General features: G+C 48.1%; 1 protein-coding gene across 2 annotated transcripts in view; it reads left to right on the top strand.

The window, feature by feature from the left end:
• The window catches only part of ZDHHC14 (zinc finger DHHC-type palmitoyltransferase 14), a 271,452-nt gene that overhangs the window by 193,996 nt on the left and 52,122 nt on the right, over positions 1 to 25,334 (top strand). For both annotated transcript variants that reach the window (XM_024122665.3, XM_024122664.3), the window contains exon 3: positions 8,012 to 8,170. In XM_024122665.3, coding sequence (XP_023978433.1) covers positions 8,012 to 8,170 — 159 coding nt within the window. The remainder of the gene's footprint in view (positions 1 to 8,011; positions 8,171 to 25,334) is intronic.

Genomic DNA, 25,334 nt, shown 5'->3' with positions numbered 1-25,334 from the left:
CCAGGGAAGCCCACTCCTTGCTTTTAAACGCAGGAGTGAGCACCTCAAGGCTCAGCCCTTGGCCCTCTCGCCTTCCAACACCTTCTGACGTTACCTCCTCTCCCCGTGTCATTGCCGGACCTGCATCTCCAGCCTCGGCCCTTCCTCTGAGGTCCCGTTCTGTATACGCACCTGCCTGTGTGATGTTTCCTCCCACTCAATACCAGCAGGTGATCTCCTCCTGCCCCCCGTGCACCCTCCCCAGAACAGGCAGTGCTCCCTGCCTCAGGGGATGCCGCCACCGTGCTCCCCTGCCGCCAGCCAGAGCCCGAGGCTCGTCCTGCTCACCCACCTGCCTCTCATTTACCACATCTGTTAATAATTGATGTCACCATTTTAATGTTTCTGGAATGTATCTACTTCTCTCCATCGTCACAGCCACCGCCATGTTTCAGGCTGACATCAGCTCTAGCTTGTATTCCAAACCCCTCCTAACTGGCCCTAAATCCATCTTGCTTCCTCTCCCTTCCCCTAATCCATCTTTGAGACTGCGGTCAATGTGATATATATTTTTTTTTAATGTGATATTTTAAAATTCCTACACAGCATGGAACTCTTCTTGGCTTCTATGTTAGGGTTCTCTGTCTGGAGAAAAAGAACCAACAGGAGCTATAGATAACAGAAATTATAGAAAATATTTCATTTTATTTTAAGATCCTTATTTTTAAGGAGCTGGCTCACACACTGGTGGGGCTGGCAAGTTTGAAATTTGTTGGGTAAGCTGGAAAGTCAGGCAAGAGTTGATGTTGCAGTCTTGAGTCCCAATTACTCAGGGCAGCAGGCTGGACACCCAGGCGGGGTTTCTTAACATTGCAGTCTTGAGGAGAATTTCTTCTACTTCGGGGAACCTCAATCTATTGTTCTTAAGGCGTGCAACTGATTGGCTGAGGCCCTCCCATGTTAAGGAGGGTCGTCTGCTTTACTCAAAGCCTGCTGATTTCAATGCTAATCTCACCTAAACATACCTTCGAAGTGACAGCTAGACTGGTGTTTGACTAACATCTGGGCACAGAGCTTAGCCAAGTTGACATGAAACTAATGATCAAGCTTCCTTTTGCACTTAGTTGAAAGTGCAAAGGCCTTTCAACTAAGTTGAAGGCCAACATCCCAAACCTGACGCCAGGGCTCTGAGCGATCTAGCCCCTGCCCTCCTCCTCCCTGCCTGTCTCCCGTTCCCTCTGTACCCTCGCCACACTGGCCTCCCGTCGGTCCTGGGTGTGCCAGCTGCCTGCTGTCCCGAGAGCAGTACACAGGTTGCTTCCTCTGCCCGAGATGCCCCGCTTCCCACTCCCGGCGTGCGGGCACACTCGCACACACACAAGCAGGAGCTCCCACACACCTTGCCTAGGGAAGCCCTACTCAGTCGTCCTTCAGATTCTGGTTCAAATGCCACACCCGCTGGGAAGAGGCAGCCTCCCCTGCTCTCTGACTCACAACAACACTGCATAACGATGCACGTAGTTGTGCGATTATTTCGTGCGTGCCTGTCTCCGCCACTAGACTGTAAATCCTGGAAGGCAGGGCCAGGTCTCCTTGAAGGTCTGTGTTGCCCACCAGGGTGTCTCCAACTCTCATAGGTGTTGAGAGAGTGAACGAACGATTTGGAACAGTACCCGGGCCTTGAATGTCGTCTGTCGTCCAGTCCTCGTAGGACTCGTCCCGGCGATGTACGGCCTGCCCTCGCCTGTGGCTCCCCCCACGTCAGCTTCCCTTGTTCTCTTGCTGTGGCCTTGCAGACGCTGTCTGCTGCACCTTGGGATGAGCTCCCCTAAGCAGAGGAGACCCCCTGTCTACCCTCCTCGTGGCTCAGGTTTGAAACTCTGCCTGCCTGAGCCTCACCTCAGTCCTTGAAGATAAGCACTGAAGACAAAGTGACTGGGCAAAGCTTTTAACTGGAGGGGACTGTCCCCCCCTCCATGAGCCCTCATCTGCATTTTTGTATGTAAGCATTTGTGGAGGCAAAGCTACTGCCACCCAATATATTCGTGAGAAAATACTCACATTTTTACTGTCTTGAGTGGAAATAACCAATATCTGCAGACAGACCCGCATTTGCTGTACCTTTTCCCGCAAACACTTAAAATAATAGAAGTTGACTTGTCTGACATTTAGTCATTGTTAATATTTTCCTATAAACTTGGAAGTTTACAAACTGTAAGCTAAGAGATTGTCTTAAATGGCTCTAAAAATAACCATCTCCCTTTGCGATAGATCAACCGTTCCAAGGTTGGGTAGTTTGTGTCCCAAATGCCTCAGAGCTTCAATGAAATGAGCCTTATGAAAATTTCAGATTCGTTGGATCCAACAGCTGTCCTCCAGCACATGCAATCCATATAGTCTTGAAGGCTTGGGTATAAAGCAAATCACACTTTCCCTGTGACTTATATCCTAAAGCAGAGATGCTTTATCTTCATTCCGGCGAAATGCCTATTAGTAGAGGTTCCTCCCGCTCTGGCGGGTGTGCCGTCAGCCGGTGAATGGTCTGTGAAACGCCAGTGCACCAGGGAATGACACTGTTCTGCATCCTTTTGATAAAGGAAAAGAATCTTAATCTACATCTTTTGTAAATTGGGATTTTTTTTTCCCTTTGCATTTTAAAAAAGCAGAGTTCCATTACTTTATATGGTGAATTTCAGCAGTTGTTAAAATTCATGAATTTTGTCCCTGAATTTGGGGCAGGATTAAATCAGGGGCGGACAAATGGGCCTCTCAGAATGTTAGCACTCTGTGATTCCTCCCAAGAAAAGGTGACTTGTTTTTTGGAGAGTGGCTTTGAAATGTGCATACATTAACAAACAACTTACCTGAGACTCTGACAAGCCCAGGATTTCTCTGAGTGAAAAACTTAGTGAGCAGGCAGGTTTGTGTCCCTGAACTTGCACGGAACACCTGCGCCTTCCCGTCTCCCCAGCTCTCCTAATTCTTTGCCCATAGGCTGACTGTGAGGTTAATACTAGACGGAGATTCTGTGACTGTTTCTGCCCCTGTGCTACCAACTCCCAGCAATTTGGAGGGGGCGAGGTGGAGAGACTTTATGAAGAAGAAGGTCACTCCAACCTTTTAAGTTTTCTTTCAAAACGTTAGTGTATAAAAATGTCCTTGAAAAATACGGACTCATATAAGCTTGCAGAACTGTTAGAGGTTTTCCTCGCCCAATTCTAGTGTTCTTTACCCATTAGCTATTGCAGACTTTGATTATTCTTTTTCAACAGCTGTATTTGAAACCACAAAGGGCAGCCCTAAGGACCAGAGACACCATTGTTGCCAACAACAAAAGCCAAAACCCAGACCACAGAGTAATTGAGGGTTAGGATGGGAACACCACCTTCTGGGCCCCGGATGCAGGCCACGGGTGCTTGTCACCCTCGGGGAGGAGAAGCCTTTCATGACCGGCCATTGGTGCCAGTGTGAATGTTGAAGAGGCATTTCTTTTGTCCTCAGGTGCGGGTGTGAAGCCTTGGGTTTCAAGGCTCCATTGTTCCCATCTGCCCTGGATGCGGGCATTCCAGAAAGCCGTTGGTCTGGGGCGACTGTTGAATGTATTATGTGAAAGAAACGACAACTTGGGGGTACCTGGAGGTAGGCAGCTACCCATATTGCCTGGCCCTCCCAGGTGGCACTGACCAGCTTTGTGAGATGGGTCTTTGGACCAGCAAAGGCTGTAAAGAGGACACGTAAAGAGGGGCAACAGCTTCCGAAGGACCTTGCGAGAGGTGTTCCTGGGGAAGGGCGAGTCACCGGGCTGTGTGACTCTGACCGGTGGGCGTGGACAAGCAGGGACACCGGTCCTGTGTGTCCCAGCATCATTCCTGCCTACCTGCCAGAACTGGCCTGCCATTCAGCAGGCAGGCCCGGGGGACCTACTGTGTGTAGACCCTCTGCAGGACAGGGGAAACATGAAAGCAGTAAGGCATGGTCCCTGCCCTGGCGCCACGTCTGGGGGAAGACACGGAGCTAAATCCTCACGGTCACCACACCGGCAGAGGACCCAGGTTGTCCCTCGGGCCCGTGAACCCCACCAGCAGAGGACAAGTCTGTTTAGTTCCTGTTGCATCCCTAGCTGCCAGCACAGGGCTGGCACCTACGAGCCCAGCACAGATTTATTGACTGGATAAATGCACGAGCTAGGTGCAGCGAGAGCCCAAGAGAGGAAGGAAGTGACACAGCTTTCAAGGCATTTCCACAGGAGAAGCTTGAACCGGACCTTCTAGGTTGAGTATATGGAGGACAGGGAGGCCCGAGCGGAGAAGAGACGCCTGGAAGCGTGACCAGCGGTGCCTGCTCCGGGGCCGCAAGGAGGCCACTGCCTCGGGCTCGGGCCGGGTAAGATTGCGCCGCAGGAAGATAAGGGCCGGGCACACGGACGAGCTGGGGCACCTCTCCAGAGGCCAGGGTTTCTCCTTCTCCAGACTTGCACTTAGGAAGCAGGCTCTGAAGGCCGGGAGGAGAGCAGCAGTGTCAGGGGACTCAGGGCTCATCAAACAGCCCGGCAGGACCCCTTGCTGACCGCTCCCCACGCGACATCTCTGTTCATTTCTGGGTCCTCCACCGCCTCCGGTGCAGTATTTTGCATAAAGTAAATAATGCATAAATATCGGTTGATTTTTTTTGTTTGTTTCCCTTAGTTCTGTGGTCCTTCAGTCCCTTCAGGGCCTAGGTGGGCCCTGATTCCGGGTCCTCCGATTCTTCCATTCTTTTACTTAAAGAGCTCTCCAAATATTTAGTCAAAAAGCTTTGGGGTTTGGTTTAATTCTTAAGCTTTGGTGTACCATGTCTATTGAATTCCAGCTTCAGCTCAAATTTTTATCAATGATTTCATCTTTCAAAAATGTACTTTAGAACTACAAGATCACTAGAGTTGGTCTTAAGGAGTGCGGGTGAATACTTTTTAGAGTCACTGTTACTCAGAACTAGGCTTTTTTTAGGAGTCGCTCTAGTGGATAAGTTTGTCATTCCTGCTTCTTAAAATATTTTTCTTGACAAATCATTTTTTAAACTTTTCTGGTTAAAGTAACACAAATATTATTGACTGAGTTATTGTTCTTTTTAAACCTCTATCTGACTTTCTAGTTTTCCTGCGCGTGTTTTCAAGAGCTAAATAGATACAGTGGGTTTCACAGCTGACATAAGGCTAGCGAGGCTCCAAGTCATAATTAATTTAGGCCTCAGTGGCATCCAGTTGGCACTGGAAGTGTTGTGACCTTATCTTTGATGTGTTCAAAGCCAGTTATTTTTACCCTGATGCTTCAGGAAGTACGCAGCCACTTCGTCTCTTTGTTTTCTTATCACAGAATCAGTTGAGATGCTGCCCTCTTTCCAGTGTATGTGCTTTGGAAGCTGGTCCCTCTCCAGATGCCTGCTGAACTTAGCACTGTTTAATAGGGCAGCCACTTGGGTGCCAGGTAGGTGGGGGACATGCCAAGAGAGGGTGTCCTGCTTGGCAAGGCCACCCAGAGTCCTTGGGATGGCGCCACAGCTGTTGAATTATTCAAGTGCAATGGCTGTCCTCAGCGGAGACGTGAGGCGGAAGGGCGGCTGCGTGCCCTCGGTGCCCCTGCTCCGTACTGCCTTCTCTCCCGCAGATGTTCCTGAACTCTGACCTCTCCTTCTACAGCCTCCTTGTGGAACTTCAATTTTCCATGAAGAGTAGATGGCTTGGAACCACTCAAAATGTTTGCCCTACCAATGGGGTTGGCATCTTCACAAATATCAAAGCCTTAGGCCAAAGGGCTAAGGGCAGATTTCAGGCCTCAGAGAGCCTCTTAAAGAAGATTGGGGTAAAGGGGGCACCCCCTGAAATCGTGACTGGTGAGCTGTGAATTCTGTAAGTGAGAGCAGTCCTGGGGGGACAGAGGGTGCAGCTGTGCAGATTCCATCGGCTGTCCCTGATCACCACGTTCTCCATGTGAAGGTGCCTGGGCTGCTGGCTGTGGTTTGTGAAGTGGCCCCTTCCTGTGTGCAAAGTTTCTCCAAGTTTCTGTGTTCTCTAAGTTTAGCTCTCCATCATACATGTGAGTGTATCTGGGTACACAACAGAGAGGAACGTGAGAGTAAGAGGTACCCGTGACACGTGGATGAGCAGTGTTTACAGGCGTCCGGGAGCAGGGTTCTCAAACTTCAAGGTGCACGACACCCCCTGGAGTGGAGGCGGCTAGTGGTCTCAGTAGATGCAGATTCTGATTCAGGAGCTCTGGCGGGACTGAGAGAGAATGTGCTTCTCTGACAAGCTCCCCGATGTGGCGGATGCTGCATGGAACACAGTGACAAGGCCCTGATTCCCATACCTGGGGAGCTTTTAAAACCTCTGGTGCCGGGCTGCACCCCAACCAAGGAAATCAGAATATCTGAGGGCAGGACAGCAGCATCAGTAGTTTTGGAAGCCCTCCACGTAATTCTCGCCCAGGTTGAGTTCGTGGCTGGGAGGGGGGTGGGGGGAGCTGAGTGGAGGATGGGACTCATTCCTATCACTTTGGAAATTTACCAAAAGTATGTTGCAGCTGTCGCCATCTGATACTGCATGAATTAAAACGAATTAAATGTTACCAGCTCTGTTTTAAAAGAACACCATGAAGTTTGCCAAGAGTTCCTCCAGCCACCAGGCTCTGCTGCACCTGTGTTTACCAGCCGCAGAGTCCCGGCTGAAGCCCTCACAGATATTCTTGCTGTTCTCCATTTACCCGTGGCCGCCTGTTCCTGTTGCAGAGCTTGCTGACCTCAATTCTTTGTGGCTTTGAGGGGTCTAGATGAGAATAAAATGTTTTACCTTCCTGTAGAGCGGGGGTTCTCAACCCTACAGCACATTAGAATCACCCTGGGCGATTCTGATTTATGGGGTCTGGGGCAGGGTCCCTGCACTAGGGGAGTTTGAAAAGCTCCCTGGGTGATTCTAATGTGTACTCAGGGATGATAGCCAAGTTCTAAGATAAAATGAAACTTGAAAAAGAAAAAATAAGTATTTGTATTTTCTTCAACATTTAAAAAAACTGGTTCTAAAAAGTAAAAGATGCTGTTCAGACAATAAAATATGGAAATTGGTTTTTTTAATATACATGTAATGATATATTTAAATATATATTTAAATCTGTATAACACCCCCCCCACCCAATATCTGGTTGTGGTTGTTGTTGTTTTTTTTTTTTTTAAAGAAGATGTTAGGGGTAGGAGTTTATTTATTTATTTATTTATTTTTGGCTGTGTTGGGTCTTCGTTTCTGTGCGAGGGCTTTCTCTAGTTGTGGCAAGCGGGGGCCACTCTTCATCGCAGTGCGCGGGCCTCTCACTATCGCGGCCTCTCTTGTTGCGGAGCACAGGCTCCGGACGCGCAGGCTCAGTAGTTGTGGCTCACGGGCCTAGTTGCTCCGTGGCATGTGGGATCCTCCCAGACCGGGGCTCCTGCATTAGCAGGCAGATTCTCAACCACTGCGCCACCAGGGAAGCCCTATCTGGTATTTTTGAGGAGGCCAAGGCACAAAGTGGGAAGATTCTTGAGCCAGCGTCAGAGAAGAGAAATGTTCCTGATGTAAATATCACCCACTGTATTAATTAGGACAGCGCTAGCTGGAGTAGGAGCTCCGTGCATGTGTGCATAGTCATTCAGGGGGCCCCAGTGTATGTCTCCAAGGTGGCCTGCAGAAGGGGGGAAACAGTGGGTGGGGTTCAGGGGAGGCTCCCACCGGCTGGGCGGGGCCACGTGTACTTGCACCCCATTGGGCAGAACTCAGTCACGTGGCCACTGCAGCTTGTGTGGAATCGTCAGTGCAGCCCCAAACCCTCAAGGAGCATGAAGGTTGCGGGACGGCCAGCCTTCGGTGTCCTACCGCATTTGTGTGTCTAGGGGTCAGGTGCCTCCCAGAAAGGCGCTGGCTGTGGGCCCTGCACTTGGAAATGCAGAGTCCAGGCCTACTAGGTACGGGAGCCTGCAGAGCTTAAGTGCTATGTTAAGCCCCTGTGCTCTTGTCTTCTTTTCTCCACAGATATCGCAAACGGCACCAGTTCAGGGGGGTACCGCCCACCTCCCAGAACCAAGGAAGTCATCATCAATGGCCAGACTGTGAAACTTAAATATTGTTTCACCTGCAAGATTTTCCGGCCCCCTCGTGCCTCTCACTGTAGCCTTTGCGATAACTGCGTAGGTGAGTAGAAGCAGAAATGGCCTCTGTCACACCTCTAATGTTTGTGCTAAAATGTCTGTAGCTGATGGAGTAGAGATTTCCTGTGAATAGACCTGTGCTAAAGAGAGTCAGCATGTGTGTCTCTTTAATCCTTCAGAACTAAACAGCTCGATAATAGTTAATATTTCAACCGTATTGCCTCCTGCCCCTGATCCCATTCACCAAGGCTAGCGTTGCCAAATCTTTTCTCTTTTTACATCCTGCAACACCACGAGGACAGCAGAATGTCCTAGGCCTTCTCCTCTTCCCGGGTACGCAAGACCAGAGGGGGGGTGGTTCTTTGTTCCCTGGAGCTGCCGGGTCGACAGACACTTGTAATAAAACCATTTCACCCTAGATCCTCCATTGCCCAAGGAGCTGGCTGCATGCATAGCCAGACTCTCCCAGCTCCTCAGAGGGGCACTGTGCTTGGGTAGCCGGAGGCATATGAAGCCCAAGGAGAGGAAAAGGGGAGAGGCCAAGAGACGTCTGGGCCTACAGTTAGGATCGTAACTCTTCCCAGAGACCACTTACCTTCTCTGTCGGCTTGCTTTCTCCAGGACAGGCTAGGAAATAGGCACGGAGGGAACACTGTGGAGCACAGAGGTCCTCAAATGTAAGACGTGGCCCTGCTGTTAGGCTGCCACCACCCCAGCACAGGATTTTTACAACTGATGTGGGTGCCAGCCCCTTGGAATTACTTGGGCAGCACTTCCCGTCACTTCAGACTGAGAGCTACTACCCACACCCGCAGACCATCTTCTCCCCTGGGATGGAGCTTCTCAGAGATGAGGTTGGCAAGGAGCTGGTGGAAGCCCCAAGTGACAGGAAGGGTAGTGAGAAGTAGACTGAGGCTTTGCCACACGGGGGAAGACCCACAGTTCTTCAGTCCCATAGCCTGCCTCTAAAAGAAATAACCAGGTATTTCCCTGGGCGAATAGACATGGAAATCCTGTTAACCTCACACCTGAAAGGATAGAATGCCTCAGAACAAACCTTGTTTCCCTTAGTAACACATTATCGATTGCCAACCCTTTTCGAGCCTATTAGAATTTGTAGTCTCAATTCTTCTTCAGAAAAAAAAAAGGTTATATAATGTTTCCTGCTGTGCAAAGCCATTTTCCTTTTATTTGTCTGAAATTTACTTTATCGTCACTTTAATAATCTACAGTTTGGTAGAAAGCCCATGTTTTCCCTCTCGGGCCTTTTTTTGGTTTTATTCACTTGGAAAAATTACTTTTAGTCTTTGCCTCCGTAGCAAAACAGCATGGAATTTTGTTGTCTTTCCCAAGTAGTAAGAACCAGTTAAGAGCCTGGAATCTGGTACCCAGTGGCCTGGGTACAAATACTAGCTTCATGACTTAAACAAGCAACCTCAACTTTCTATGCTTTGGTTTTCTCATCTCTACAATGGTGTCAATAGGAGAGCCTACATCATGGGATTGTTAACAGAGTAAATGAGTTAACGCGTGCAGAGCACTTAGACCGGTGCCTGGCTTTCGGCAGATGCCCTGTGATTGTTAGCTGCTATTCTGTTATTACTATTGCTCCCTTGACATTTTTTTTCTTTTTGCGGTACGCGGGCCTCTCACTGCCGTGGCCTCTCCCGTTGCGGAGCACAGGCTCCGGACGCGCAGGCTCAGCGGCCACGGCTCACGGGCCCAGCCGCTCCGCGGCACGTGGGATCCTCCCGGACGGGGGCACGAACCCGTGTCCCCTGCATCGGCAGGCGGACCCTCAACCCCTGCGCCACCAGGGAAGCCCATCCCTTGACATTTTTGATTGGCTTTCTCTGGCCAATTTCTTGATCTGCTGTATCCCTCTACAGGTATGGTGACCAAAACTATACCTGGTCCTCTTTGTGAGGACACACACCAGGGTTTCTGCAAGGACACATGACAGCCTTTGTGTGATTTCTGATACCCTTCCTGATGACTTCAGCCCCAGGGCCATCCCCTACCCATCTCGAGCATACTTTTAAGCCAAAGCAGCACAGTGGCTTAAATGTCTTCAGGGGAATAATCTGTAGGGATTCAGAGGACCCTTTCTTGGGTTGTAATTTTGATATTACATGATGAAATATTATATGATGGAATATATATATTTTCGTTCACATAAAATCTTTTGCATGTCTTCTCCTGGAGGTCTAATGACTCGTTCCAGTTGGCATTTATAGGAAGGGAGTTGTTACCTACAAACCTGAAGAGTTTACGGGGCATCTCCTTCTCTTTATCATTTATAAAAATGTTTACCCATTACTAGACACCTGACTGTCAGTTGGTCTCAATCTTCTGTCTTCTGTCTCTAGGCTAGATTCCTAATCATGATAGAACGTTCCTCTCTATCTCATAGTGTTTTAAAATTCTCTTCGGATCATACTGTAAAACACTTTCTGAAAGTTCGTCTAATTCCCTCATTTGTTCCTTCCATCACCCATAGGTAAACATAGGTTTACATGTTCCTTAAAGAACCCGAATGAATTAGATGTAAAATCGTCTTACCAGAATTATATATGTAGTTAATGGTGTACTTCTCCTATAGTATAACTGTATAAGATAGTACCCTTTCTTATAGAAACTACCAGCTGAGAAAATGAGAGCCATCAGTCTATAATATCCAGGAGCCCTTCTGATAGATTCTGAGTAACCTTTCTGATAAATCCAAGTCACATGCTAATCCAGAACTCCGCAAGCAAGCATGGGGCTGTCCTGTAATGGGAAGATGCAGAACAGCAAAGGGAAAGGAGAGGAAGCAGGGAGGTTGGGGTGGGCTCAGAGGAGGAGACTGGATGAAGAGCGCGTTGACAACAGCTGCCTCTAAGCATCATTTGACGGCCCTAGGGCTGGAGGTTGGCAAACCCTGATCAGGGCCCCGCTGTGTGGAGGACAGGTGAGATAAATAGCATACAGTTGATGTAAAATAAAGCTACTCACCGCCCTCGGGGAACAGCCACACAACGACTCAAACCGATATAGTTTTGGTTTTCCAGTTCATTACACTACATTTGGGCCTTTGGTGTGACCCATTAACTGACCAACGAATTGGACCTTGTGCATTTGGGAAAAGAGAGTGGATAGCAAATGTCTCCAACTGAGAAGTGTAATTGCAGAGTTTGCCACTATTTTATTTTTAGATAGAAAGTTTTTATTGAAAGAATTCTACTTTTTGCAGCCACGGGGAGAAAAAGAGAAATACAACGATGTGCCGAAAGCCAGGGTCTACACATGTGGCTTCCCTTCCCTTGTAATGAATGGGCTTGGCTTGGTCCTTCCTAGGCACACAAATAAATGTCACTTTGCACCGGGAGGGGAGAGAGGAAAATGCAGCTTGCCAGGCAGTTCAGAAGCGTATTTTTCTTTGTTAAATAAGTTTGAAATGAGAGCAGAATTGTAGGGGCTGTGTAGTTGGAGTTGAGGACGAAGGGAAAAGCTTTCTTGGGGAGCAAACTCTGTTGCTAACATAGCACAGGTTAGCAGAGCCAGGCGGTTGGGACATGGCTCTAAGGACAGACAGACCCAGAACCGAATCCTGGTCCTGTCCTTGGATACTACTGGAACCTGGGCAGGTTATCTGACCACCCCCACGGGTTTCCACATCTGTAAAATGGGGTGATCCTAGTACCGCCTCCTAGGTTTCTTTTAAGGATGAAGTGAGGTAGTGCCGAGCAAGCACAGACCTGGTGCACACCGAGGGCTCACAAAGGGCTTGCCAGTGACGTTACTGTGCGTGACAGGAGAAGAGCTGCCAGGGTGCTCCCAGGGAACTGCGTAGAAGAAAGGTTGTCTTCACAGAATGATGGGAGTCCCCTTGTTTTCCTGTAACCTGGGAGGATATGGATGATCTGCAGCTGCAGGAATGAATATATCCTCTCTCTCTCTTTGGCTCTTTTTATCTCTGTTTCTCCCTCGTTGTCTCTCTGTGTTGCCATCAAATCGCTTCTGCACATTGAAACAGAGTATTGGGGGTTGTTTGTTCTTCCAGGCAATTCTTGACGTTATAAAATATTTTTACACGACTGACAGCTGGGGCCAAGGAGCCACCTCTGCTCGCTCAGACCCTTAAGATCCCTCAGGTCATTAAAGGAAAAGTAACAGAAGGAGCTGGAAAGCAAAACATAACCCTTGTGAGGTCTTCTCAGACTCACTATGTCTGTTCCAGCCCCAGCTGAGCCCCTTCCACATCTCCGCAACCAGGGTGGACCCTTTCAGGGAAGTCTGTCCTTTGGTGGGCTCTGGCCCAGTGTCAGAATAGCCAGCAGCTTTCCCTGGCATTGGGTATTTTTAACACAACCTAAACCTGTAATAAAATGTGATTTACTTGAAAGTAATTTATGCGTGCACTGTGAACTAAACTTAGTTTGCTGAACACTAAGAAGGAGCACGGCAAGCGTTTGCAAGCCTGCTCTATGGGAGTCTGTCTGACTTGGACCAGCCCAGAGGCAGCAGCACCTGGGTCCCAGACCTGCTGCCTGGTCCATCTCTGCTTCCACCATGCCGCGTCTGGAGGTGCTGTGAGGACAGAGAAGGTGGCGCACGAAGCCCTCCAGCTGTGTCCGCCGCTGCAGAGCTCTCGGCGGCACCAGCCTCCTCCCTCATAGGGGGGTTGCCCTGGCCCCATTTTCACCTGTCCCCTTCTGTCATTTCTGATGTGGGTGGCGCAAAGAACCTCCAGACACCCTCTGCAGGGACTCGGTGCCCACTTTTGTTTTTGGGAGAGCTTCACGGTCGTCTCCAAAAGCTCGCTCTCCCTCTCCTGGGCACCGTACTACGCTCTCCCTTCCACCCCACGGTGTCTCCCCCTCCCCGCCCCCACCCATCCAGCTGCTTCCTCTGAGATGTGGGTTTCTGAGCTGAGACTGCAGATGTCTTGTCTGTTGCGTACACTCTGCTGAGCCCAGTTACTGCTTCACAGTTGTACTCAATATTAAGAGGTCTGAAATATCTGAGATTTAGAATCACAGCTGCCTTCTGGTGTGGGGTAGCATGCTGGAATTTCTTTTAAACGATTTGGGTATGGTGAGAAGGGTATTAGTTTTACATAGGAAAGCATATCATTTGAAGGGAATGGAGCAAGCTGGCATTTATAGCCTCCCAGGGACCAAAAAAACCGAGGGATTTACTGTGCCCCTCCTTGTTTCCAGTATCCGTGCTTTCTACTGACATTTAATGAGCACCTATGTGTCAGGCACTGTGCTAGTATCTAGATGCATCAAAATAAAATACAGTCCCCAAGAATCATTCTTAAGAACAGACCAAAGAGAATTCAAGGCCAGAAAGCATTGTATTTATCATAGTACGTGGATCAAAAAAAGAGTAATTTTATGTTAGTTAAGAGTACATTTAAAAATTCAGTCATCAACATATATGCATCAAATAACATTGCATCAAAATACATAAAGTAAAAATTGTTAGAAAACACAAGGATAATTTGGCATAACATAATGCTAGTGAGAAACAATAATATACCTCTGGTTTTGTTGGCTCAGGTAAGCAAAATAAAAGTAAGAAAATAAAAGATAATGAATATATAATTAATAAATATATGCTGAACTTTGTTTCTGCAAAGTATACTTACCTTTTTTAACTGATTGTGGAACATTAGCAAAATTAATCATACTAGCTGCACAGAAATTCCTAACTTCCTAAAAGCAGATATTACACAGACTGTGTCACCTAATGACATAACAATAAAACTAGAAATCAGTCACAAAAATATAAATACACAAACCTAACCAATTATAATGTTTTTTAAGAACCATTTCATCAACTCTTGGGTGACAGGGACTTCAAAATTGCACTTGCGGAATAGTTAGAAAATGACAATAAGAACAATGCAAAATAAAACTTCATGCCAGTCAGAATTCTAAATTCTAGCCGCACAAAATAGTTAACCTAAGCAGAAAAGGAGTTATCTGGAAAACTATCAGGTAGCTCATAGAAAGAAAGGAGGAGGCTGCAGAACCAGGCTCGGCAGCCTGGAAGAGCCGGGGGAGTCTGGGTGGCTGAGCGCAGCCAGTCATTCCTGCAGTAGGATGTCCCAGGAGGTTCAAGCACCACAAGCAAGATGTTTGTGACACCACCACTGAGTTCTGACTCTGCTGCTCCCATCAGCTTGGAACTGTGACTCTGTCTGCAAGGACCATGGGCTCTGGATTCAGAGATCTGGGGGGTGGGAGCCCCTGGGCCTGTTTCATTTCCACACCCAAGCAGACAGCGAGACGGGGGAGGTAGCTGCCCCACTTTCAGCTTCTGTAACAGGGGTGGAGGGTGGGCCTCCCTCCCACCTATTTTGGGATTCTCCACAAACAGGAAGCTTACTTGGATGGTGGATGGCTAATGAAATTAGAAGTTTTCAGAAGTCTAGTACAAAAAACAAAACCGAATTTAGAAGCAACTAGAGGAACATAGCAGCCATCTCAAGAAGATAGAAAAAAGAATAGCAAAATAAACTTTAGAAAAACAGGAAGAAAACCATTAGTAACCTAGAAAACGGAGAAATAAATATGATACCAAATCTAATTCTTTGGCAAGTAAGCAACAAAAAGATAAACTTCTGGTGAGACCAAAGGAGAGAAAATAACAAAGTGGAAATAACAGATTCAAGTGAGACATTCTCTCCGCAAACTTATGTGTAAATTTAATGCAATATGAGGCAGGAGACAAGATAAAAAATGTACAGTTTGACTACCAATACCATTTTGGGAAATTTATTGGATTTTGGGAAACTGTTTACTGTTCGTGTGAGGGCTGCCGCTAAGCTTTCCGTGGTGGCGCACAGGCTGGGTTCTTCGCTCCTGAGCGCTTCCAGCCCCTTTGTGTTAATCTTTGTTTTAGTTTTTTTCTCAGTGTCTGGAGTTTTTATCCTTTTTGCTTTAAGCAACAGGTCCTGTAACTAAAAAATATATCAAACAACCTAATTAATGCTTTTGGATTCAAGACATTGATCATGTTTCCACCCTCTCCCATTCACTGACCTCTCTGGAGAGTTTCTGTTTGCCTTAGACCAGCAGTAATTGTGTCTCCACCTCCAACTTGAAATGAATAAATACAGACGTGGGATCTTTTAGCTGAAAACAAACTGGGAGGTTTTTCTTTCCACAGATAATCTATTGTAGTGCACCAAGGGTTTAATGAAACTTGCAAAATGACAGATAACTTCAAGGCATATTACTGTCATTGTCATGTAACCCACACTGTGCAAGACTGTGGAGAGAGCCGGAATTCATTTCACGTCTCTGCGGAAGGCTGCCATTTGTTCATAAAAGGTTTTATTCATTGATATGAAGAAACTCAGAGCCAAATGTAGCAGCCTCTAAACAACGTAAAGACTTTGGGGTGTGTGTTTTTGGCACTAACTTATTCCAGGTTTTCTTATAAGCAACTCAAGTCCTTTTCAGAAAGTGATGGGAGTTTTAATTAAGTCACTCGTTATCAATGATTCATTGTTATTAGCGCAAGTGACAGATGGCAGAATTCCAAGTAACCCTCCTGACTCATTTGACCATAAAATGACATTCTTTCCTGGAAGACTTTTCTTCTTCTCTTACGTCAAATTAAAACCTTTCCTGGTTGTCAGTACGTTCTTTTTTCTGTCTCTTCCTACCAGTTCACATTTCCTGTATTTCACTATTGGTTCCCGTCTCCTGGGAACCAATAGTTCTTCTGTTGGTTCTTCTGTAACCTCTTCTTGGCCCGTCCCCCAGCTCTTCTCTTGGCCTCCCTCATCCTCCATGGATTCTTCATGCTGTAGCTGGAGACACCCTTTTGTTTCAGCCAGATAAGCTGGTCCCTTCTCTTTCTCAACATGTTCTCCCCACAGTGAGAGCCCCTGTGTTCTGCCACCAAGAGTTTCTTCCAAAAAAATTAAAATCAAGAAAGTCTAGAGGTGCTTTTGAGGCAATAACCAAAATAAAATAAAATTCTACAAAGTCTCTCAACTTTCAGAAGAATTTCCTTCATGACATGTCTGTCATAGGTGTAAGTACATGTAAGTAGATGTAAATTCCTCAAGATGGAGTACCCAGGCCTGGGAGTCTGCCTTGTAGCAAAGTAAAAGGAGGTGGGGATCATGCACGGTCAAGGTTGAGAGCCATGGGAACAGACTTGGTGTGACCCTCTCCGGGATCCACCATTGAGGTCAAGCCATCTGGGTGTGTTGGGAATTGCTCATGTCTCGTGGAGAGCAGCGGCCAGCAGTGAGGCCTATTATGGGAGGTGGCCACTTCCAGAAGAGCACTACTATGGTGATTTGCACCCTTAAAAAATTAATATTAGTAAAATAGCTACCATCTTTGGAGCCTGTTAGAAGCCATACATTGCAAGTATCATTTTACAAATGGAAGTTCATCAGTATTAGTACTTCTCTTCTGTAACCCACCTTAGGGCCAGAGTCCCTCTGGGTGTCTGAGGTGGGCATTGACATGGCCTGACAACACGGGTGAAGTCCACCAAGCTGAGTGGCTGGGCCAGGGCCCAAGGGTGGATGTTGAGAGCCAAGAGGGGGGAATCAGGCCATATCTGTAGAATGTTCTGTAAAGCAGGCGTTCACCACTCATCCAAAAGTATTTCTTCATTGGCTGCTATATGCAAGTAGAATGCAAAGAAGTGTTAAGATGGGCTTCCTGCCTTTGACATGTTTTCTGCCGACTCATGAAAAGTGAACTAACATCATAAAGAAATATTTTAGGGAGTTCCCTGGTGGCCTAGTGGTTAGGATTCCAGGCTTTCACTGCCATGGCCCAGTTTCAATCCCTGGTCGGGGAACTGAGCTCCCACAAGCCACATGGCACAGCCAAAAAAAAAAAAAGAAAGAAAGAAAAAAAAAAACTGTTTGACCAGGTTGTAGCGCTCAGGATATCTAGTCTGATCTTAGGAGGGTCATCTTGGACCAATTCCCATAAAGAGGAGAAATGGGAGGAAAGGCTGGAAAAATTCAATAGCAGTCACACTGAAGCCCTTGGGTGCCTGTCGAGAAAGAGGAACTAGACTCAGCCACTAGTGCATCATGCTCGAGCAGGAACCTGAGATGGTCTGATCTCACACATCAGTGTAAAGTGAATTGATGAGGTGTCTTAGTTAGCTCTTGGCCAGTAATGCAGCATGACAAACACCCTCCAGAATCTCAGTGGCTTTGAACAAAGAGGCTTTCTTTTCCTCATGGGCCTGTGGGTCTCCTGGGGCAGTTCTGGGTTGGGCTCCAGGCATTGCTCAGGTTCAGGCCTCTCCTCAGATTTGATTCTGGGACCCCGGCAGAAGGGACAGCAACTGCCAGGCATGTTCTCCTCGCTGGGGCCGGGGTAGGGGGTCACTGGACCACATGATGGGGGACAAAATATGCAATATGTCTTACAGCCTCTGCTTACGGCACATCTGCTAAGATTCCATGAGCCAAACAAGGCACATGACCTTGAGCAGGACCTGTCAGTGGGGCAGGGAAGGATACTCCCCTCTCAAGAAGGGGAGTAGTGAGTACTTGCTGAAATACACCAATCTGTCACATGCAGGGAGACTCGAAGGCCAAAGATCAGTTACTTTCTAAGAAGCAGTTGTGTGTCTCATTCATCTTTTTAAAGCAGATGGCGCCTTATAGAAGATACCCAATAATCGTTTACTTGAGTTGCCGAGAATTGAAATTGGCCTCCAGCAACGGATTTGGGAACCAGGGAGGCTAAGGGTGCAACCTACTTTACCAGCCCCAGAGTTTCTTCTTCCAAGATATTTGTGTCTGTATCAGCCCATCCAGCTGCTCTCTGTTGGGTGTTAAACAATAAATGTGTCACCAAATTCCACCCACTATTTGTAGGAGTTGGGCAGGACTGAGCTGTTAAAGGCTGGAAACTTGAATAGTGAAAAATAACCTGTATGCTTTCGTTTTGAAAGCTTAATACACGTTTGGACATTGTTTTTAAAAAGCTATAAAAGTAATTTGGTTTGTTGGAACAGATTAAATTTTATCTTATTTTTAAAAGGTTGAGAAGTATTTTAAATAAAGGACTAATGGAAATTGGAATAAAGGAAGAAGAATCACTTATGTAAGAACCTAGTACTTATGAAAATGTAATTATTACCTTTTTTGATAAAAGAAGTGAAATGGATACATAGAAACAATTTATACTAAAATAACTTTCATTTTATGATGCCGTCATGTATTTATGTATGGCTTCTGACTTTTGGAGGTAGTTCTGTGTATGTCATCTCATTTGCTGCTCACAACGAGCCTGGGCATTATTCGAGGTAGAGAGTATCACCCCCATTTGCTACAGAACTCAAATTCAGAGAGGGCAGGAACTGTCCATGATCACACAGCACGACTCTAGCAGCCGGAACCAGAAGGCAACCTCCTAACCACTGTGTGAAAGTTCATAAACCACAGACTTAGAGCAGAGAGAAAGCCAGCTGGGCCTGAAAGGCAGTCAGCGGCAGGTGGACAAGTGAGACCTAAACACATGAGAAAATGTAATAATTTCTACTCCAGCCTGGGAGAGACGCTGATCATCCAGCAGTTCGTGTCCACCATGAGTGAGGCTGTGTGCCGGCCCAGCCTGGGGTGCAGCATGCAGAGAGAGAGCAGGAAGTCGAATCACACACGGTCACCAGCCTTTAAAGTCTTACGAAAGCTGCTGGGAGGGTAGGGAAGGTAAGTGTCTGGCATGACCTGGTCGGGCCCAAGCAAAGTCATAAGTAAGCTCAGCTTGCTAGTCATTCCCCAGGATTACCAGGTTAACACGACAAGATATATGTGTAAGTACTTTAAATTTTTAAAAATCTCTCATAGCTGCGTATGAAGATTATATTCCCCTCCTGAAATTATATTGCCTGAGCATCCTAGTTTTTGTATCACAGAGGCTCTCTGTACCTTGGGTCAGGCCTTCTCCTCCCCGGCATTCCTGTTAGTCTTCAAGATCCCAGGGGAGAGTTTAATGGAACAGCAGGTACTGGAAGGCTGATGGGACACCGCCACTTGAGTGGAAGCCGTGAGCCCCAAACCTGAGGAAAGTCACTGACCGCACGGCCTGGACAGAGCAAGTTCCCCAAAAGGCCCAGAGTGACAAATGAGATGCCATGAGGACACACAGCAGGACTGTGGCCCTACTGCCGAAGTGCCACCTACGCCCTGGGCCCGACTCCCTCCGACCCCAGGCCTGACCAGGGGCTGCGACCCTTGCTTCTCAGGGTTGCTTAGTGCAGGGATTCCTGCCCTGGGCGCCATGGATGGGATTCAGGGGGTCCAAGAGCTTGGATGGAAAACTCCGACATCTAATCTCACTAGCCTCTAAATGAAATTTAATATTTCTTTCAATTGTGAGCACAGGCAACAAACCACATTAGTTGCATTAGTCACCACTAGAAACCACAGGCATTTTCATATGACATTACAGACATTGAAAATAGATCATTTACATTTGCTGTTTCAAAACCACAGTGGTTGATAAACTGTAGCTCTTGTTATTTGGCATATGAATAAATAAGCTTGTATCCTACGATGTCACAACTTTTAAACTATTTTGAAAATGACATTTATTACTGATTTCAACATTAATAAGGTGGAAGGGTGCATGGCTTCATGAGACTGCTAACAGGGTTCATGGCACACAAACTAAGTTAAGAAGTCTGGTTAAATCTTGTTTAGACTCTGCAGTTGTTAGAAAATAGACTCCTTAAGATGACAGGTAACATCTCTCCACCCCACCAGAGGGTTGGTGTTGATTTTTTTCAAGTAATAGGCAGTAACATTTATTTCAAGAATGCCGTTTTTTGTTTTTTTTTTGCGGTACGCGGGCCTCTCACTGCTGTGGCCGCTCCCGTTGCGGAGCACAGGCTCTGGACGCGCAGGCTCAGCGGCCATGGCTCACGGGCCCAGCCGCTCCGTGGCATGTGGGATCCTCCCGGACCGGGACACGAACCCGTGTCCCCTTCATCGGCAGGCGGACTCTCAACCACTGCACCACCAGGGAAGCCCAAGGATGCCATTTTTAAAAGCTGCTTTTTTTAAAAAAGAAAAACTTTACTGGGCTTGTTCTTCCTTCCTCTCTTTCTTCCTCTTTCACTCTTAACCCAAACACAGGTGTGCAGAGCGTACACACACGCACACACACGCACACACATGCACACTCTCACACACAGCTTCCTGCACTGGGCAGTCAGGCCTGGGCCACCCACCCACCCAGGGTGCTTGCCAGCCTGGTGTTCAGCCTGCTACAGATTCTTGGTTGTTTTCTGGGAGCATCTGTATCACCCTTTCATCACAAAGGAAAGAACAGAAAGCTCAGGGGCAGGACAAGGACTGTGCCGCTGGCCCTTCCCAGCCCCCTCCTCCCCTCCTCTGTGTTCTTGGGTAAACAGGACCCTTCTTAAAAATTGCTGAGAATTTACTCCTTTGCATTGTTCTTGACTCAGTCTGTTTATGCTACTGAGAAATATTGGGAAGATAAGAAACGTCGGTATAAAGAAATTTAGATTTTCCCTCAAAAAATAATACAATATTATCTTAAATTTGAAGCCAAGATTGTTTCCAAGCCCCACATGGGTTTTCTAATGGTTTGTATCACATACCTTTTCACTGAAAGCGAGCAAGAACAAGATAGTGTTACAGAGTGTACTCTTGGTTCTTACACATTCAATTCACAGCAATATCACAGTAGAGTGGTCTGCCATTTATCATGTGATAGAAGTAACCAGTTTTCTATCAAGCTGTTTGTGCCTGAAAAACCATTGCCTATTACTGATTTATGGGTTTGTTTTTCAGTCCAATAAATGGAGCCCCAAATGCATTTTTTTATCTTTGATCATGCTGAATATTTGCTGTAGGACAGGAAATCGCCAGCATGTGTGCCTGGGGTTATTATAATGCTGTGCTCAGGGAAGCGGGGAGCTTCTAGGCTAATAATCCTCTAGGGCTATGCACATGGCCATGTCAGCACTTCATTGGCTCACCTGTTTAAGGAATATCTTCTGACTGTTGCTGGTGTGTCAGGCTCTGTGCTAGGCAGGCACTGGGGAGACGACGGTGACAGTGATCCGCACAGCCCTGCCCGCAGAGCTTCCCTACCGAGGAACTCAGGTAGATTCACAGACTCCTGTGGTACAGGGTCATGTGGGAGCGTATGGGAGAGGTTCCTAACCCAGAGGGAGGAGCATCCCATCTGAGACCAATGGATGCACAGGTCCTAGGAGGATGACCTGTGCAGAGGCGTAGGGCAGCTGGAGGCGGGCAGACCCATGGGACTAGAGAAAGTGGAGCCTGCGGGCAGAGAGGGCTGCAGCCAGAGGCAAGATGCCTTCCAAGCCACGCTAAGGAGCTTCAGTCTTATCCCAAGGGCGAGGGACAGTGGAGTGGCCTTATCAACCGTGTGTTTCAGAAAGTGCTCTCTGTCTGCATTGCAGAGGGTGAACTGGATGCTGATAAGACAGGGCCAAGGAGATGGGTAGGAGGGCTGCAGCTACCCTATAACTAGGGAAGTAGCCGTGGAGATGGAAAGACAGAGTGGATGGATCCCAGAAATCCTCCAGAGGAAGAAGCCACGGAACTAAGTGCTTCATTAAATTCATGGACTTGGGGCAAAGAAGAGTGAGTTTTTCATCCCTCTGTCCGCTGAGCGCGTGATTATCTCCCCGTATTAGGAAATTAATGCTTTTAAAGAAAAATCAAGTTCACCTATTTTCGGTCAATCATGACACAATGACCTGAGTCTCTAAAGTACATAACTCAGTGCAGCCACCGGAACCCTCTGGCTCTTGGTCCAGAACTGGATCTGCAGCAACTTAAACATGAGGGCCCAGAGACAGTGACGTCAGCTTCAAGGAACTGGGTACCATGTGTGTCCAGCTGTGAGTGGTTGGCTGGTGTCAGAGGTCAGAGACAGAGGAGAAAACAAGGAGGAAGGGGAGGAAAGAAGTGCTAGAAAATAGTAGGAAAAGAAATACAGAAGGGAGGGAGCAAGAAAGGCGAACGTGGAGAGGAAGTGAGAGGTGGTGAGATGGAAGTGGCAGCAAAGGTGCTGGGTCAGAGCCGTCGGGGCTGAGAGGAAGCAGAGCGGGGGCGGGGAGGGGGGAGATGCTCCTCGCCTGGCTCGGGGCTGCCCCGCAGCTGCTCAGGACGCCAGCTGTGCCCACGGGGCAGCCCCCTTATCCAGAACGTTCCCCACCACCAGCATGACCCCTCCTCCCTGCTGTCCAGCTGTTTACAAAGGGACGTCACGAAGAGCACTGAGAGCTTCGTGGCGAGTGAGATGGGCTGTTGAATGGTCTTTAACCAAAAATGTTTTGGGCTGCTGCTAACGAGGAGTCCGTTTTCAATCCTGCCCTAAACAGAAAGTGTCTTTCCCCCTCTCCTGGGGCCTCAGGACACAGAACAGAGGAGGTGGAGACAGTGCCGAGAGGAGAAAGCAAATCCTGCAAGAAGCCGCAGATAACAAGGGACCGTCCATGGACAAAGGCTGGACTCGGGGCGAGTGCTTTCCCGAGTGTGGGCGAAGGAGAGCCTTGCCTCAAGATGTCAGGGAACAGCAAGGGGACCCCAGAGGTGCATCTGGCTGGACCGGTCCAGCCTCCGAGATTTGCTGGCTAAAAGTCTTCAGCATTTCCTTGGAGAGAAAAGCTCAGAGATGACATCATAACATGCATTTGCAGAACTTCTGCCCATGGCTTTGTGGGTGAGCCCTCCTAGTGATCGTCCCAGAGGGAGCTTCAGACATTCCCAACAGAGTCCTTCGCTGGCGTCCTAGAGGCCCAAGGGATGACCCCTCCTCCCTTAAGTGTCATTATCCACAGGTGGCTGAGCTGGATAGATCCTACCTGAGTCAAGAATCTGGACCTAGGGCTTCCCTGGTGGCACAGTGGTTGAGAATCTGCCTGCCGATGCAGGGGACACGGGATCGAGCCCTGGTCTGGGAAGATCCCACATGCCGCGGAGCAACTGGGCCCGTGAGCCACAACTACTGAGCCTGCGTGTCTGGAGCCCGTGCTCTGCAACAAGAGAGGCCACGACAGTGAGAGGCCCGCGCACCGCGATGGAGAGTGGCCCCCGCTTGCCGCAACTAGAGAAAGCCCTCGCACAGAAACGAAGACCCAACGCGGCCAAAAGTAAATAAATAAATAAATAAAATTAAATAAAAATGATATATACAATTTAATTAATAAATAGAATAAAATTTGTAAGCTGAATATAAAAGTTCAGCATTTGTAATTTCAATAAATACAATAATATTTTTTTAAAAAGCATCTGGACCTAGAGTGAGGAAACAATCAAGTAAACTGCCCGCCCCCGTGAAGGTTCAGTGAGCTTAATTCTGTTCACATCCGTGGAAGCCTTCCCACAGCCTTGGGAGGCAGGGGTGGAGGGAGCGTTCCCACACATAAATGAGAAATGGCAGGCAAGGTTGGCTCACACCCTGGGAAGCAGGGCTACCCCCAGAGCCCTCTCAGAGCAGCCCTGCTCTTCACAGGTTTGGGTCCTGGCTTGCTGGCCTCTCGAGTTCAGAGCCACCCTCTGGGACAGGCCCTGTTAGCTGAGCTCCCATACGGAACTGGCAAAGCCAGCATGCTGACGTGTTCATCTTCAGCAAGTGACTCTATGACTGGTCCAACTCCTTGGGCAGCCAATTCATAGTCAGAAGGCTAATTTATAATTGTAGAACGAGAAGTACAGCCATCATGGGAAGCAGAACGTGCATGGCCAGCCCTGGGGCGGCTTTCTGGATACTTGGGGCAGATATTCTCGTGTAAGACCAGGAGCCGTCTACATGTATACTTCAGAAAAATGCTTTGTTAGAAGACTCTAATCGTTTAAAACAATGCATTTAAAGTAAATTTTAAAACATACATCTTTTCTTCTTCTGTGCATTTATGTATTTAAAAACTGTTTTCGACAAAAGAAAGAGACTGTCTGTCTGGTGCTATATTTTGGAAAGTGCATCCTTCACCAACAGGAAGAATGTCAACCACAGGGTCTCTGGGGCCTCCAGGCACATTTTCAGCCCGTCCTGGATGGCTGCCATGAAATCAACCACAGGTCCACGCGCTGCACACACGCCCACTTCTAATGCAAAGGTAAATCGGACCTACTACAGAGAAGAGTGATCTTTGGCCGTGGTTTTATTTTTAGCTGACCAAGAAGTGCTCGCCTCGTTTCTGCCTGTAATTGTCAAACGGCAACTCTGTTTTAAAAACGCTTCTTCGATGCCCAAGAAAGGCACAGGCGGTTCCTTCGTGAAAGTCTGTTTCTGTTTGTCTTGCTCTCGCGGCACGTGCGCCTCTTTGGCTCACCGTCTCCCCTGGTTTGTCTGTGGCTCCGGGCTTCGTGTCTCTGGGGAGTGAGTGTGCTCGACTCTGGTCTCGCTGCCTTTTGCCTTCCCGAAGTCTGTCTCTGTCTCTCAAGTTTATGTCTCCAGCTCAGGCCTCTCCTCAGAGCTCCAGACTTGCAGATGCGTCTGCTTTCCGGGCATCTCCACTGGGAGAGCCCAGAGACATCCCAAACCAGCATTCCCCGGGACCCCCACCTCGCTGAGTGCCAACACCGTCCGTCGGTCGCACCAGGCAAACACCAGATGTTTCATCTTTGGCTCCTTCCCCTCCCATCCTTCCCCAAACACCACCAGGCTCCGTACTTTTTCTTACTAGGTGGGTGCATTTCCCTCCCCTTAACACTAGCATGGCCAACTGCAAGCTACCATCATCTCTCACCTTGCCTGGGCGGGGGTCTCCTAGTGGACCCCGACCATCCACTCCTCTCCCCATCCAGTCCACCCGCTACCACCCCAAACAGGATCTGATCACACCACCTCTCTCCTTAAGTGTGCTTTCCTGCTGGTGGCTCATAGGAAGGAGGCCCACATCCTTCACCTGGTCCACCAGATCTGTGCCCTCCCCGTCTCCAGCTCTGTGGTACCTCACGCCTTGCTGCCTGGACTCCAGCCCTGAGGGTCTCCTCTCAGCTCCTGGAAAAAGGCTCATCCTCGCTGTGAAGTCCTCTCACGGAGGGCTCTGGGCTGGTTCCTAGGGAAGCACACTCCTCCCTGGGTTTTCTGTGCTCGGCCTTCACAGCTCTGACCGGTTGTTTGATGAAAGCCTCTGCCCGGTGGACGTGTAAGCTCCAGGAGGGCAGCTCTGTCTGTTCCTCACCAAGTGTTCTCAGCAACCTGCACCCCCCC

The sequence above is a fragment of the Physeter macrocephalus genome, chromosome 10, assembly GCF_002837175.3.
Source record: "Physeter macrocephalus isolate SW-GA chromosome 10, ASM283717v5, whole genome shotgun sequence".
NCBI lineage: Eukaryota > Metazoa > Chordata > Mammalia > Artiodactyla > Physeteridae > Physeter > Physeter macrocephalus.
Note: the sequence above shows the minus strand (reverse complement) of the source record. Positions and strands in the feature narration are given on the sequence as shown.